General features: G+C 37.2%; 1 protein-coding gene across 1 annotated transcript; it reads left to right on the forward strand.

Annotated features, from left to right (window-relative positions):
* The first annotated feature begins 2746 nt into the window (after positions 1–2746).
* LOC129767043 (uncharacterized) lies at positions 2747–4584 on the forward strand. The gene is made up of 2 exons (XM_055767656.1): positions 2747–3721; positions 3788–4584. The coding sequence occupies exons 1-2, from the start codon at positions 2747–2749 to the stop codon at positions 4028–4030; spliced, it is 1218 nt and encodes a 405-aa protein (XP_055623631.1). The 3' UTR covers positions 4031–4584.
* The last annotated feature ends 11068 nt before the right edge of the window (positions 4585–15652 follow it).

Consider the following 15652-nt stretch of genomic DNA (forward strand, 5'->3'; position numbering starts at 1 on the left):
CTCGAATGGAGAGGGGGTTCCGTAAAAATAATACACATATTTCATCCAAACATATTCCATCCAAACATGACAATTAATTTTTTTCGGAAAACTCTGAAGGAAAAGGGGAAAATGGGAAAATTCGGAAAATTCAATTCGCATATGTTCTACAATTACATAGTGACAAATTTGATTCTTGCGCAAACGAAATTGATCTTTGTGCGAAAGTCGAAATGAATTTCAATGCGATAAAACACATTCCTAGATCTTCTTATATCTATATAAATAAAAGTGGATCGCCGAATTTGTTGATAAGAGCAACACTCGAGAAATGAATTGTTCGATTAGGGGCTGTCTTTATTCTATCATATTTTCTGTATCAAACAGTTATTCCATGTAACGGAGAACATGTTATTTGCAAGTGGTTGGAAAATTTTGCACGATAATTGTGTCTGAAAATAATCTGATATTATAATGCCGAGTTTTGGTAGAAGTACTGAAATTTTATGGTAAAAAATAATTTTAAAGGGTAGATTAAAAGATCAATCAATGAACAGTTCTGCGATTGGACCGATACACGTGCACTTAGTAAGAAAACGTGGATGTGATTACGAAAAATAAATTTTGGGCGGGTCGAAGTTTGCCGGGTTAGCTAGTGATAGAATAAAGACATACTCCTCCCCTCTTCTTCCCTTAGAGAGGAGGGGGAGGAGTGTGTATTCACCACAGAAACATTTCGTGTCCCCTAAAATCTTCACATGCCAAATTTGGCTCCATTTCCTCGATTAGTTTTCGAGTTATGCTGAAATCTGTTTTTCGTTTGTATGACAGCCCACCTTAAGAGAGAGGGGAGGAGTGTCGAACCACCCTAGAAATGTTTCTTCCCCATAAAACCTTCACATGCTCAATTTTGTTTGCTTGATTAGTTCTTGAATTATGCGGTAATGTATGCTTCACTTGTATGGAAGAGTTCTCTCCCCTCTTAGACGGGAGGGTGGAGTGTCTAAACACCGTGAAAACATTAATTGCACCCTAAAATCTCCATATACCAAATTTGGTTTCGTTTGCTTGATTAATTCTCGAGTAATGAAGAAATTCGTTGTTCATTTGTATGGCAGCCTCCTGCAAACCACCCCCCCCCAATCGAGGGAGGAGGAGTATCTAACCACCATAGAATCATTTATTGCACCCAAAAACCTTCACATGCCAAATTTCGTTTCATTTGCTTGATTAGTTCTCGAGTAATGTAGAAATTTGAGTTTCATTTGTATGGCAGCCCCTCCCCTTAGAGAGGGGGAGGAGTCTCAAACTATCATGAAAACCTTCCCCGGCCCCTAAAACCCCTACATACCAATTTTCATGACGATCGGTTCATTAGTTTCCGAGTCCATAAGAATCAGACAGACAGACAAACAGAAATCCATTTACATATATATATATATATATATATATATATATATATATATATATATATATATATATATATATATATATATATATATATAAAGATAAATGTATAACAGCTTTATGTTGTCGTAAAAAATAAGAAGTAGCAGCATTCTTATTTTTTTTATATTTAATGTGAAATTCGAAGGAAAAACTAGTTACAATCCAACAGTTCTGAAACTCGGTACAAGATGAGACGGTAAAACCGAGCATTGCATTAATTATTAAACATGGAAAGAATACCTTCGAGACACCTTTGTTGGCCACGTCACAAAACAATGTTTTCTTAATTACAGACGTGGCGATATTTGTCACCCATTAATTATGATGAATATTGTGACAAATTGCAGTTTCTTTATGTTCATGACAACTGGTATATGATAGAGTCCTTATTGTATTCAGTGTAAAAAATTCTCAGACACTTTTTCTACAGGGTGATCTTTGAAGTGTTGAAAGTCATTATAATACCGAAAAAGAAGAAGATGAAGAAGAGGAAGAAGAAGAAGAAGAAGAAATTTTATTTTACAAAAGGTACGGCTCATCAATACAAAAAAAAATTCAAGTCTCTGTGTCAATTTGTGAATGTCGCGCATATTTTTTTTCAAAAGCAAACCAAGTTATCAAGTTATTTTCCTGCATTTTTGTGAATAGTAAAGCGCCGCATAACAAGTGCTTGTCTCATTTAATTGGATGGAGTTATGTCTCGTAAGGCATTGCACATTGTTTATGGTGATTGTTCAGTGAACTGAATGCATATTCAATTAATGGATGTCCAAATATTTCTTTTGTGCTCCTCGAACCTGTCAGTAAATGTAGGTTACCTTAAATATTTCTTTCGATTTTTTCCGTGTTCGATGTTCGACATTGTTTGCCACTGTTGATAATTGAAGAGTGGCAAAAAATAGTGTTTGTACAAATATAAAACCAAACTTTATCTGTCAAAATGTGTCAAATATTTGCCCTCCGGACAAACAGCCACCTTAAGAATATGAACGGAATGGCATATTAGGGTAAAATACAAACGATGGATGAATGCAACTTTCTACCTTCTTCGAAAACTCGCAACACCTTCTGTTTGAACTTATATAAAATTTTGCCAACAGCTTAACGTTTTTAGCTAACCTTTGTACATGTATCAATACTTAATATTTGGAACATTCAGCTCAGTATTCATGGAATGTTATGCGAACAATACTGTTAAACTAAATGGAATAGGGAAACCACCCTGTATTACAATTCGCACCAAGTATCTCTTCGCTTCCCTAAATAGACCAACTTGACGCTCCGTCATTAGTTAAAGTTCTAGCTTAGCCTGAAAAACATGTTGTGGATACTGGAAACACTCAAAGAAAAATGGAAATTCCATCACCGCTTCTCGAACAACAGCAATCACTTTGTCATGCTCGATCACTTAATGACCAGCGGAGGAATACGTCTCGAAAACGGTTGGTCCCAGCTGTATAAAACTACTCGTCTGTGCCTGCTTTTGGGAGCATCGCTGATGTGGATTAGATTCTGGTTTAATTTCATGGAAGCTGGTTCCTTCGGAGCCGTTATGAACAATATTCATGTTTCTGCCATTGTTTTGATCACACTGGTGCGCGCGGGTTGGATCCAGATGAACATGAAGGCATTTACAGAGGCAAAAAACTACATCAATGGGCGTAGCTTCCGACCGCACGATAGTAGTGCCTGGGAGATTCGTCGTAATGCCTATCAGAAGAATCATTCGTTGGTTACAATTTGTATTGTTTCAGTAGCGGCTCTGTACGTGCCAGTTTTGTTGGTTGATTCGCGTCGTATTCCGCCGCTACGTAATCCCATCGAAGTTCGCGAAATGACCAGCGATGGCTTCCAATTGTTACTGGACAAATTGTATGTTGTTACGTTATTTCCCTATGGACCTGCAACAGTCACAAACGTCATGTCAACGTATATGTTGCTAGAAGGTTTCGTTGCCGAGATGCAAATCATAGCGGACGCATTTGGGGAGATATTCGACAAAATGACCCATCAAACGGGAGTAGAACATTGGCGAGAATTACAAGCTAGCTTCAGAACCTGCGCGGATCAACACGTGATCTGTTTAAATCATTTGAGGAACACTAGGTCCCTGCTAAATGGAACTTTGCTGATTGTGTACTATACAACCGGGTTCTTTATATCCATCGGGACGGTGTATATCATGTGGACAAAAGACTTTGAAATGTTTAAAATACAAATACTTTCCCTAATGATGTTCAATGTTCTCGAGTGTTTTTTTTTCTGTATTCTGGTGGAACGCATCAATAATGTGGTAATTGCATATTTCTTTGTTCTCCGAAAAAATACAATTTTATTCTTTATTTCATCACAACTACAGCATAACTCCGTTGGTGAACAGTTGTACAATATCGCATGGCATTCCGAACTAAAATACTCAAAGGCTTTCGAGAAGGAATATATCTCGATTCGGGCCACCATGATGATTGTGATGCACTCGGCGGATCACACTCTGGGCATTAGCTGCGGAGGACTTTTTGAACTGGGAATGGAACGTTTCTCCGAATTGATGAAGTCTTCATACCAACTAGTTATGTTCCTGTGGAACATGGCTGGCAATTGAGGCGTGTTGGTTCTGAAAATTTACAACAGAATATATGTCGTTTGCGATGAAATGCACCGGTAGTTACACTTTCCCTGGTTAATAATATTTTCATAAAACAATTTGTTTGTTCAATGATTAAATAACAATACATTTCACTTCACGCTTGTTATTATACACTCGACAAAAAAAAAGGAACATGGTACGAAGTCGCAAATTTCATATGATTTTTAACATGCTGTAACTTCGTGAATATCAACGCATATACGAGGGCAGTCCAAAAAGTACTTAGTCTCATCGCTCGATGGTGTCAGTATCGCAAGAGAGCAAGAGTTATCGTGTAGTACATTCTCTTCAACGACTACTGTCCAAATTTCAGCCGAATCGGACTCGTAGTTTTGTTTTCACAGCTTGTTGAAAAATGAAAATTGAATTAGAAAAATGGAAAAAAGTCAAATTTCTGCCCGGCGAGTGACTTTTTCTAGTTTGGAAACAAAAAAAGTCGCACGGGGTCAAATCTGGTTAATACGGTGGATAGGGCAGCAGTTCGTAGTTGCAATTCGACCAATTTGACCGTGGCGACGGTGGGATTTCTATTTTTTCCATTTTTCTAAAATCCGCGGACACGCCGGCTTCAACACGTTGTCAAAAACAAAACAAAACGAGTCCGATTCGGCTGAAATTTTGACAGTAGCCGTTTAAGAGAATGTACTACACGATGAGTAATCTTTCTTGCGATACTGACACCATCGGACGACGAGGCTAAGTACTTATCGGACTGCCCACATAGATGGGATGCACATAATTTTAAAGCTCCTTTTTAGGTATTAGAATATTTGACGTACATAGTTTTATCTTGGTGTGTATAGGTGTAGTGGGCTTCAATATCGGGAAAAAAGAGAAAAAAGTTTTTTTCTGTTTTTTCGAAGGTTTTGTGGGCCAACACATTTTTTGCTCACCAACTTAATAGGAAATCCAATTAATCTTATCAACCAGCTTTCATTAGTTCCCGAAAAGTTCCTGTAGGACCTTTCCATACAGATACACTCTGTCCAACTTCTATAAGACCACCCTGATTCTATTTCGTTGCTACACAAACAGTTAGAATTTCAATGAGATACATTCATACATTGTAGAATGCTTTGAATAAAGTATATTCAACGTCAGCTTCGTTCAAAAGAGTTGTTTGTTTATTTATTGTGCTTAAATATGATAATTTCAGCTGTCCAGTTTCTATAAGACCATTTCAAAATGCATAAGTATTATCAATGAAAAATTCAAAACTATCGGATAATTTACATGTCAATAATTGGCAATTTCGGCTAATAACCTGGAAAATCCGTGTTGGAATACTATTTACCAAATGCTGCTGAACGATTTTCTTGATATTTTTTTCCATGTTTCCGAAATTGCGACCTTAGGCTCTTCAATCGTGGTGTACCAGTTTTCCCCTCAGTGTAGATTCGGCGTACAAGAATCCCCCTAAGATTTTCAACAGGATTCAAATCTGGAAAGCGAGCCGACCAGTTCAAAAAATTAAATTTTTCGTCCCTAATCCATTGCTTAGTTACCTTGCTGATATGAATATGATATGATATGATATGTGAATTTTTTGTGACGATATCCAAGCAAAAACGGTAGGAGAGAGGATTTCAGAACATGTATGTAATCCTTGAATGGTGTGAAAAAAAATCCTGGTCGAAGAACACTGTTCCTTCTTTCGTAAATCACGCCAGTACCCGTTGATACCATCAAGACCTTCTTTATTGATCTCTTTTCGTCAGTGAAGATAACCTATACATGGAAGAACTTTTCGTTATGGTATATAGAAAAATGTATTCTTTTGGAAACATTTTTTGTCACAACATACCATGTCCCACTGTCGGTTAATGTGAGCTTTGGCAAAACTCAGACGTCTTCCGATGTGAGATGGTGTAAGATGGAGAGTGTTAACCTTTTAAACCCTCTTTATGTGAGGATTTTTCACCAAAACTTGACGAATTGTCACCTGAGTAACATTTAAATTGAAATATTGCTTTATTTCATAAGCGATTTTGAGGTATCCGAAGCTGGTCTAGCCGTTTCCCGCTTATCCCGGTCAGAGAGCTTCGATTTACCGGGAGCTCTCTCTTTCTTACCGTATCCTTGAGGATTCGTCAAATAATTGGGCAATACTTGATGGGATCGTCCAATCCAACGAGAAATTTCGCTGATTCCAACATTTTCTTGGTGAAATGCATCGATTTGTCTTTCTTTTCTCTCCGGTAACACTTTTCCGGTTGGTATTTTCCATATTTATTGACCAAAACAACGGAAAAATTTAACTGGTCTTACATAAACTTGACACTTGAAAAATACAATACCTTTGGTTTACGCTCAGCGCTTGCACACACACATATGAAAATCATGCAGTGCATGGTAGTCATCAATACCAATACACTGGAATATAAGTTGAAACATTGTTTGTTTACCATGGCACGAAGCAGCCAGATCATCACCAGGTCTTATAGAAGTTGGACAGAGTGTAGTCGTGTCTTTCTCATACCTCGTTCTAAAGTTTGGTCAGCTGTGGAGTCGGTGAAAAATTTCCCGACTACGACTCCTCACAGTTATTAGTACCAATTACGATTCCGACTCTAGTTGAAAAAAAATTAAATAATTCAAACCCAGGTTTTTTATTAGAATGTTTTTTTTATGGATTTATTGCTTCCCACAACCACAGCTTTCGCTCATGAATTAACGACATAAATTAAGATAAAGACATAATTTTTTCGTTTTTCTCGATTAACTCTTGTTGTGCTTCTACTATGATTTCACAGCTGTGATTGTATCTGTGAAATCATAGTAGAAGCACAACGTTTGTCTTGTATAAATGTCGTAACGCATCACACTAGACCCAAGTTTTATTCAATTTTTGTATGTTGTTTTACATGTATGTTTGATATGTATGTCTACAGTGGGCCAAGAGGTGATGAGGGTTCAAATCTCGAAGTTGCTCTTATTTTTTTTATGCTTTCGAATGGGTGCGTGTTGCTGATTCCGACTCGATCGGTATGCAAAACATGAAAATTCATCCACAGAAAAACGAGTTATAAATGTTACATGAAAACGTGACATGTTCCTTGTTTTTGATACCCTTTAACGTAGACGTAGTCCTTATATAGGAAAACAAACTTTTATGTTTAAACACGGATTCTTTGTTATCACTAGCTTTCTATATCATCAATTGTAATTTCCACTCATCAAACAAAATGTTTTCATTTATCTTAACTGGAAGTTTTTTTATAAATGCTACTTTGTATATCTGCCATTCAGGAATAGACTTTGATACAACCCATTATTTTTGGTGTATTTTTCCTAGACTACCCATCCTTTTTCCAATGTACTCCAACACAGTATCGTAATAATTTTACACTGTTTTATGGAATTTAGCCTCCTGTATTTCACTTGAATCAACTAGACTTTTAAGAACAGTTTGCACCTCACTGATCAAAAATACTTCTTCCCTTTTATGCTGAAAATGTAATGATATGCCAACAAGTACAATATATTTTTAAAAGATCACTAACCGATCTCTGTTGAAAGCAACCATAAACCGCGTAGTACAACGAAACATTTTTCTTGTTGCATGAAATAGGAAGGTAATCCGTCAAAATACCAAGAACCCTCTCGATAAAAAGTCAACCAAGGAATCGTGTGTTATCATGCTAAACCAACTTATTTCACGCGAACTCACAATTGACAGACAAACTCTTTATCTGCGAATGCTCTGAGAAAAACTTAAATCCAAATTCCAATAATTCCAAAATTATTGTATTACTCTCTCGGGGTCAGACGGACCTCCCTCTAACCTCAATCCCTGATCTAAGCCTTGGGGATTGTTGAGGTTGGACACTAAAGGTCTCTTTTATTGAGGCTAACACTAGCTTGAGGCCGTATGCTCTCAGGGTCGACTTTCCTCGTGTTTCAGGTGATTTCGCGTATCAAAGGCTCACTATCACTCAATGCAAAACAGGTAAGTATACAATTTTTGTATTTTTATTGTTACCTAGGTAACAATGCCTGTGTGTGTAAGTGTGGTGTAATGGCCGGCCGGCTGCTGCCGATTCTGATGCGTTCTCTAGCGGGATCAAACGGGCTCTCGTGGCTGTGCTGGTACTGATCCACTCGAAGGGCTGGTTGGATTATACTGCAGTGGCTTCACTGCTGAAGAGGCTTAAGTTCACTGGGCTTAATTCGATGCTGTGCAATAAACTGAACACTCTTTCAACGTTAACACTAGAACTGCCAACATTCGTTATATACCTATTTCTACCAAACCGGTCATTTTGACCGGTGTGATGTTTAGCTGTCAAAATAAAAAGATTCGAAAAAAAATTACAGAGAATGCAATATATTTCATTCTAATATGGCAAGTACATGATAAATACAACTATTTGCATAAAATATAGTATTTTAATTTGTATTTTTATTTAGACATGAAAGACATAAAAGCTAGAGAAACAGAGTGCAAAGTGCAAAGTGATTTATGAAATGCTGTAACTTTTTGAAAAATCAACCTATGTAGAAATTTACGACATCGACACATACGATGAGTCTCGAAGTCTTGGCAGGAGTACCCCCGCTTACTCTTCGGTTCACAGAATTATCCTACAGATTTCTCATCCGTTGCAAGATCATGAATCCGTTGGTGATTGATAACTTCGAAAATCTACTCCAACTGACTCCTCAGTCATGTTTTATGTCTTTATACCATGAGTATCTTACTCACGACGTGCACCCTTCACCAGGCATCTCCAACCAAGTTTGCTTCCCATACTTTTGCAATTCTTCTGTCATTTTTGATCTGTCCATGAGACAAAAAAATCCATGGATCCAAGATCATCTACGATCCAATGTTATTCCGGCGATATTTTCGGAAAAATATGGGAAAGTTAGATCTGATAAAATGTTCTTTACTGACGGTTCATTCATAAACGGGTCCACTGGCTTCGGCATCTTCAATGAAAATTCCAGTGCCTCTTTCAAACTCAAAGGTCCTTGTTTCGTGTATGTCGCTGAACTGGTTGCGATATACTACGCCCTAGGGATCATTGGAACATTGCCCATCGACCATTATTTTATTTTTTCAGACAATCTCAGCTCAATAGAGGCAATCCGCTCAATGAAAGTTGATAAACGCTCATCTTATTTCCTAACAAGAATAAGACATCTATTGAGTGTTTTGGTCGAAAAATTATTCAAGATTACCTTAGCATGGGTTCCCTCTCATTGCTCGATTCCGGGGAATGAGAAAGCAGACTCGCTAGCTAAGGTGGGCGCTTCAGAAGGCACATTATTTGAAAGACAAATTGCTTATAATGAATTTTTCCACATTCCTCGTCAGTATACGCTCGTAAGTTGGCAGCGCATGTGGAGTGAAGATGAGTTCGGTCGTTGGTTACACACGATTATCCCTAAGGTCTCTACGAGTCCATGGTTCAACCCCTTGATTGAATGTAGGTCGTGATTTCATTCGCGTGATATATCGGCTTATGTCCAATCTCTACAACCTAAACGCGCATCTCTATCGCATTGGGCTCGCAGCAAACAATCTTTGTGATTGTGGCGATGGCTACCACGACATCGAGCATGTTGTCTGGTCGTGTATCCGGTTCTATGCTGCCCGCTCTCAGCTTTCCAAAGCATTGAGGGCACTAGGCAGATAATCGGTTATCCCCGTCCGGGATATCTTAGGTAGTCGCGATCCTGATCTTCTGCTTCATCTATACCTGTTCCTCAGAAACGCCGATGTCAACGTTTAATGATGTTTCCTCCGTTGTATCTCTGTATCGTATCCCTCCTATCCGATCGATAAACTTTTACTTAGTCGCGGCAATACATACACATACTCTTTACAGACACACAGGTCGAAGGTTGTGCAGGCCACTGATCATTCAACAAGAGCCAAAGGTTGTACCGCTCATGGCAACTGTACACGAGCTGAAGATTGTACCGCCCAGTGACTATTCTACCCTGTATTCCTCGAGTCAAGAGAGATGCACCACGATTGATATGAGGTACAGACTAGGGGGGCGTCGCTGAATAATGATCAGTTGCACCCCAATAGGAAGTCTCCCGTGTCGGCCACACATACATAGTACTGGAGACTGCAACATCCCAATTATGAGAATCTTTGTAATACTAACCTCGAGCCAACCGCGAGTGATCGGTCACGTATTACTAACATAGTCGTAAGACAAAAATTGTCAAAATATTGAAATATGTGCCTTAATAAAATATATAGTTTGAAAAAAAAACTTATGAAGATGGGAAGCATATCATTTTGAAGCTCAAACTTCCTTTATTTGGAATATGTTATGAATATATTTTTATCAGGGTGTATGTAGATGTAGTGGACAAAAATATCAGGAAGTAATAAAAAATCGATTTCCTTCTGTATTTTCAAACTTTTTGTAGGCTAACACAATTTTTTGCTTACCAACACAATAAAAAAATCAATCAACCTTTTTAAACAGCTTTCAATTGATTCCTATAACACTCATGTAGAGCTTTTACATGCAAAGATATTTTTGTTTGAAGGAAAAGTTACACCAAAATCTTTGATGATACATAATTCAATAAATAATTATCACATCGCAAATGGAGAGGTGGTTTTGAGAACTCCAATAAATTCCGTATAAATTTAATTTGTTGCTTTAACGAAAAGAATAAAAATTACGTTTTCATACTATTTTAGAAAATCTTCTGTAATTTTGCAAATATTGCAGTAAATTGGAATGTTAGCAGTTAAATTAAAGCTCGTGTATCCCCTAAACTCCTGTGAATATTTCATATTGATACGCTCAGCGTTTTTTTAGCCGATCGATCGAAGTTTGGAGTAAATTAGAGCAACACTTCATCGCACACTGTACCAAAATTACAAAATGCTATGGGTACACTCCAAATGAACGATTCGTAACTTCCGTTCTCATGTGTTTGTGGGTATGACGATTGTAAGGAGTGATGATATTCACACATATACTTACGTATTTCCACATATACACACACTCTACCCCTTCAATTATTGCTTTGAAAATGCTGTTTATTTATATCCTTTCTGGAGTGCATTCAGCTTTTTGTGCAGATAGTTCCATCGGGAGAAATTATAGCTATGTTGACATATGTTGTTATTATAGCTATGTTGTCATACGTCCAAAGATGACGACAGTATCATCATTCTTCTTAGTCTACGTAAATTGTCTTTACTATTGCTCTCTGAGGAAACAAACATTTTTCTTTATGATTTTTTGTCCCTTTTATTTATTTTAGGCTCATTAGCATTTTAGCCGTAACAGAGCCGAATTTTAATCGTGTACATGTCACATGTTTTTCATATCTATAATTAGCACATTACACTGAGAGGAATATTTATTTTTTTTATTCTTTATTTTTTGAGACTTTCAGCCTCCTGGGCTGGTTCGTCTCAGTAAGAGGAATATTTAGTAAATATAACCAATTTTTTAGTACATGTTACCAATTCTCTAGTCATTTTTTACCCTACTAAAAATTACAACATCTTGGGGAAAAATAATTGTTATTCTTGCAATAATATATTTTGAAATATATTTACCGATTGGTAATGCCTTTTATTGTACCATTATTCCTTGTCGTTGCCACTTCGGCTGATTTTTGTAGGGTAAGAAGCTAAAACAGAAACAGAAAAAAGATTATTTACAGGTAAACTTAAAACGAGAGCTACTAAATATTTGGTAACTGCCTTTACTAAACTTTTTCTCCAGTGTACACAGTTGCCATTTTTCGGCGTAAGAGTATTTCCTTCTATACCATTGCATATGATACATTTACACAGTAGCCATTTATGCGTAAGAGTATTTCTTCTGATCTTCCATTATGTAGTTAGGCAACCGGACAGCGGACTATAACTGTATTTTTTTTAAATCAACCCAATTGTTCACAGTATTGTGGATATTTCAACTGAACTAATTTCAACATCACCTATTATTACCGTATACAACAACTATCAATGAGAAAATTACAATATATTACAAAATTCTAAAAATTTCCCAAATTTTGTGGTTTAGAAGCAGTAATTGTTCCGGAAATTTTGATTGGCTGGCACCGTAGTGGCAGATTAACGTTGTTTCTAAGCAATTTTGGAATTAGAAATATTAAAAGTCATGACCGGTCGGTATAAATAGGTATACCACAAATGTATATCAGAAAAATTGGAAGTGAGAGACCAAAATAATTTAAAATATTGATTAATACATGAATTTAGAAAAAGTCATAACATCATTAAAAAATATAAAAATAAATGCCAATACAAAATCTTGTGAATAAATCATATAACCGGTCATTTTGACCGGTTGGCAGTTCTAGTGTTAAAGGCCTTCTTTAGCCGGAAAGTTAACGGATCCTATTAACAAAATAGATGACAGGCTACTGGCTATGCTAGGATGCTGATCCTAGTCGGTCTGAATAAACTGGCCGAAATGTTCGCTGGTTCTTATTTACAAATCCATACCTGATTCCTTCAATCTTTTTTATGATCGATATACATTAATCTGTCACTATTAAACTGAATGATCTTGATCACCGAGGTCAACCAGGAAATGGCAGATTTTCTCTATGACTCCTGCCAAGTAGCAAATTCTAGATTATTCCAAATTCTTTTCTCCTCCCATCGCCTACTATATTCTTTTTTTTCCATGTTCGTCGACTTACGCATCAAGGATTGCAGCTTCCATAAGGTAGGTATATGTGATGTGTGTGAGTTGTTATAAATTATTTTGCTGACTTACATATATACTGCCGTGATCTCGCAAAGTGACGCAAGCGCCAAAATTGACATTTTACCTTTCAAATGACTGCGAAATTTTAAAGAAATCAGAAAAAAGACCCCGCAAAAGCTTGAAAACGGAGTGGCGTAAGCGCCATTTCCACTGTGATGTGGCGCAAGCGCCGTATCTCTTATGATGTGACGTATTTTGATTATGATGCGATGTGATTTTTTATCTGTTCTGATGGTTTTGATAGAATAAACGAGCAGGAACAGCAAATTTCACATAACAACATCTTCCGTAATGGACGTTTAGCATAATGAGAGTCACATAGTCCTTTCTTTAAAAAAAACACTTCTCCGAAAAGCTCGTTATGTCAAGCATTATAATCGAAAACAGTTGATCCCCATGCAGTGCTACATTTATAATAACAATTTTGTTTTGGAACTACAAATCATGAACTTAGAAGCACTGTTCAAAAGTCTCGTCAAATATTTGAATTCATAAAATTAAACTCATCTTAAAAGGAAAAAAAAATAGATTGAAGTTTATTGCTGTTCTCACATATTGCACATAACGCATATTGCACATAACGTGATGACTGAATAGTTAAAACTCATTAATTTAATTGTTGATTATAAGGATTTCCCAATAGTGTCTTTTATCTTCAGAAATCAAGGGTCAAAGCTTCTTGGCGATATTTACTTACCTCACCAGCTCAATTTATCTTTCGGATGAATTGAAGCTAAGTGTTGATTGGAGGGTGAATGTCGGATTTGGTGAACAGCTGCACTCTTCTAAATTCTCCATCGAAACGCATCTTATAACAAAAATCAAAACATCCTCGCGTAAATTGTTTTTTCTTTACATCGGATAATTTCAGACGGCATTATCTTATTTAACACGAATGTTTTCCATTACATTTTGGATTGGAAAAAATCGGTGCTGTCCATATTTGTTATAATCGGGTTCTCAACTGCGTTAGCCTGCTCAACGCATGCTACAAAGTCCAAAAATGTGTAGAACTCTTCTCCCTGATACTCCCTCATGATCCGCACAACGGCAGCATTTTGGAGAAAATAATTGGAAACAGATTTTCGCATACTTTGATGAACGGACGCCAATCGGTTGTGGGAATAGCGATTTTGATTTGCTGTTTCCACAACAAACTGGCGTTGGTAACATAGTTTAAATAAAACTGCATTATTTTTAGAATCAAGCCGATGGCAATGAATTTCCATCTAGTGTACACATTTTGTACAGATCAGATTTTCGTAATGCACGCATATGCTGATTTTACATGCAATTTTAAGAAAAGCCTCGTACTGAAAAATTTCCCCTCTGTCGCTTGCGTCACTTTACGAGATTACGGCAGTATAGATATATTTTGAAGCGTTATATTTAAACATAAACCTAGAACCTAAATAACGAAACAGTAACAATTGAAAACAATGACAAAGGAATAATTTTATTTTCTTTATACTCAAAATACGGTACAGATTGATAAAAAGATGGGACAATCAAAAGTGGTCGAAAACGGCACTGTTCTGTATGTTTGGTTAGCCTATTTACGACAGAAGCCAAGAGAAAGAGATCATTTCTATCAAATAGAATAACTGAGAGCAAATAGGGGGCCGTTTTATAGGAGGTTTAAATATAATTTTAGTTTCCAATTCAACATTTATCGTTTTTTGAGCGTCATTCGAAACAACTCTGCCGATTTCGAGTCCAGTTTTGCTAATCAGAACAACACGTATAACACCATGTCACGGTTACATTCTCTAAAATCGGTCTTTTTATGTTCATGTGGCTAGCAAGGCAATACACGTTCCAAGTGATCAGCATTTCATATTATTAGAATGTACAATTCCACATGACGCACTATCGGCAATTGACTCCCCCAGATTTGCGACACTATCGACACACATATCGATCCACCAGAATCGGATCAGAATTAAGCAGCAGCAGCAGTAACCATGTGCTATAAACCACCAACTCAGACCAACGCTACAAGTTCGCAGCGAAGCCAAAAGGGCGACTAATTGATAAAGCAACATATTAAACCACACCTTCTCCCGATCTGCGGCGCAACTCACCTGTGGTTTTTCGACATGCCACGCAGAGACGGATTTTGCAACATTGGATGTCTCACTCAGAACAAAGGTTCTTGAAATGCTACGACGAGCTGAAATTGATAGCTCCAATTCAACGGCGCAGATCGTATGCAATGAGTCCGATAATGAGCCAGATCTTCGCCGTTAATGCTCGCAAGCTTGAACTTCTGTGCCCGGCTGAAATGCCAGACAAGTCACCTTCGGAATCTGTTTGCGATGGAAATCACAAGCCGTTTGCGGGGGGGGGGGGGATGAGATTTATGAAACAAAATTATTGTACGGGAACTTTGATCGTCAAAGAGATGAATTTATTAGCACACATCTTGGAAATACATTAAAAATGTTGTCTTTATCATGAGTCGGAAATCAATGTTGGTTAATTCAGAGCAAAATGAAAATTCGTGGAAATATTCTTTTGTATCAGTATCAACAAGAGGACGAGATACTGTTTATATATGGTTAAATTAGAAAATTAACACTTGTGGATTTAACATAACATCAAATATCCATCAATTTAACCAGAGATGTTCTCTGGGAACTTACAGGGAGAGGAAAGCAAAGCCACCATTCGAGGCACCAAGATTCGCGAGAGCCTTCGTCTCTTGTAAGTGGCAGAAAAGCAAAACTCGACCAACCAACAGACCCCAGCTCCTCAACTATGTTGGTCCAAACGAAAATTGAGAGAAATTCAGAGCCCCACCTGTGGCATAAAACGCACCGCATCGGTAGTACATATATAAATCGAA

Source organism: Toxorhynchites rutilus, chromosome 2 (genome assembly GCF_029784135.1).
Source record: "Toxorhynchites rutilus septentrionalis strain SRP chromosome 2, ASM2978413v1, whole genome shotgun sequence".
Classification (NCBI taxonomy): domain Eukaryota; kingdom Metazoa; phylum Arthropoda; class Insecta; order Diptera; family Culicidae; genus Toxorhynchites; species Toxorhynchites rutilus.

Coding starts and splice junctions, on each gene's coding strand:
- LOC129767043 (XM_055767656.1), top strand. CDS start 2,747: ATGTTGTGGATACTGGAAACACTCAAAGAAAAATGGAAATTCCATCAC. Junction 3,722..3,787: donor TGGAACGCATCAATAATGTG/GTAATTGCATAT, acceptor TCACAACTACAG/CATAACTCCGTTGGTGAACA.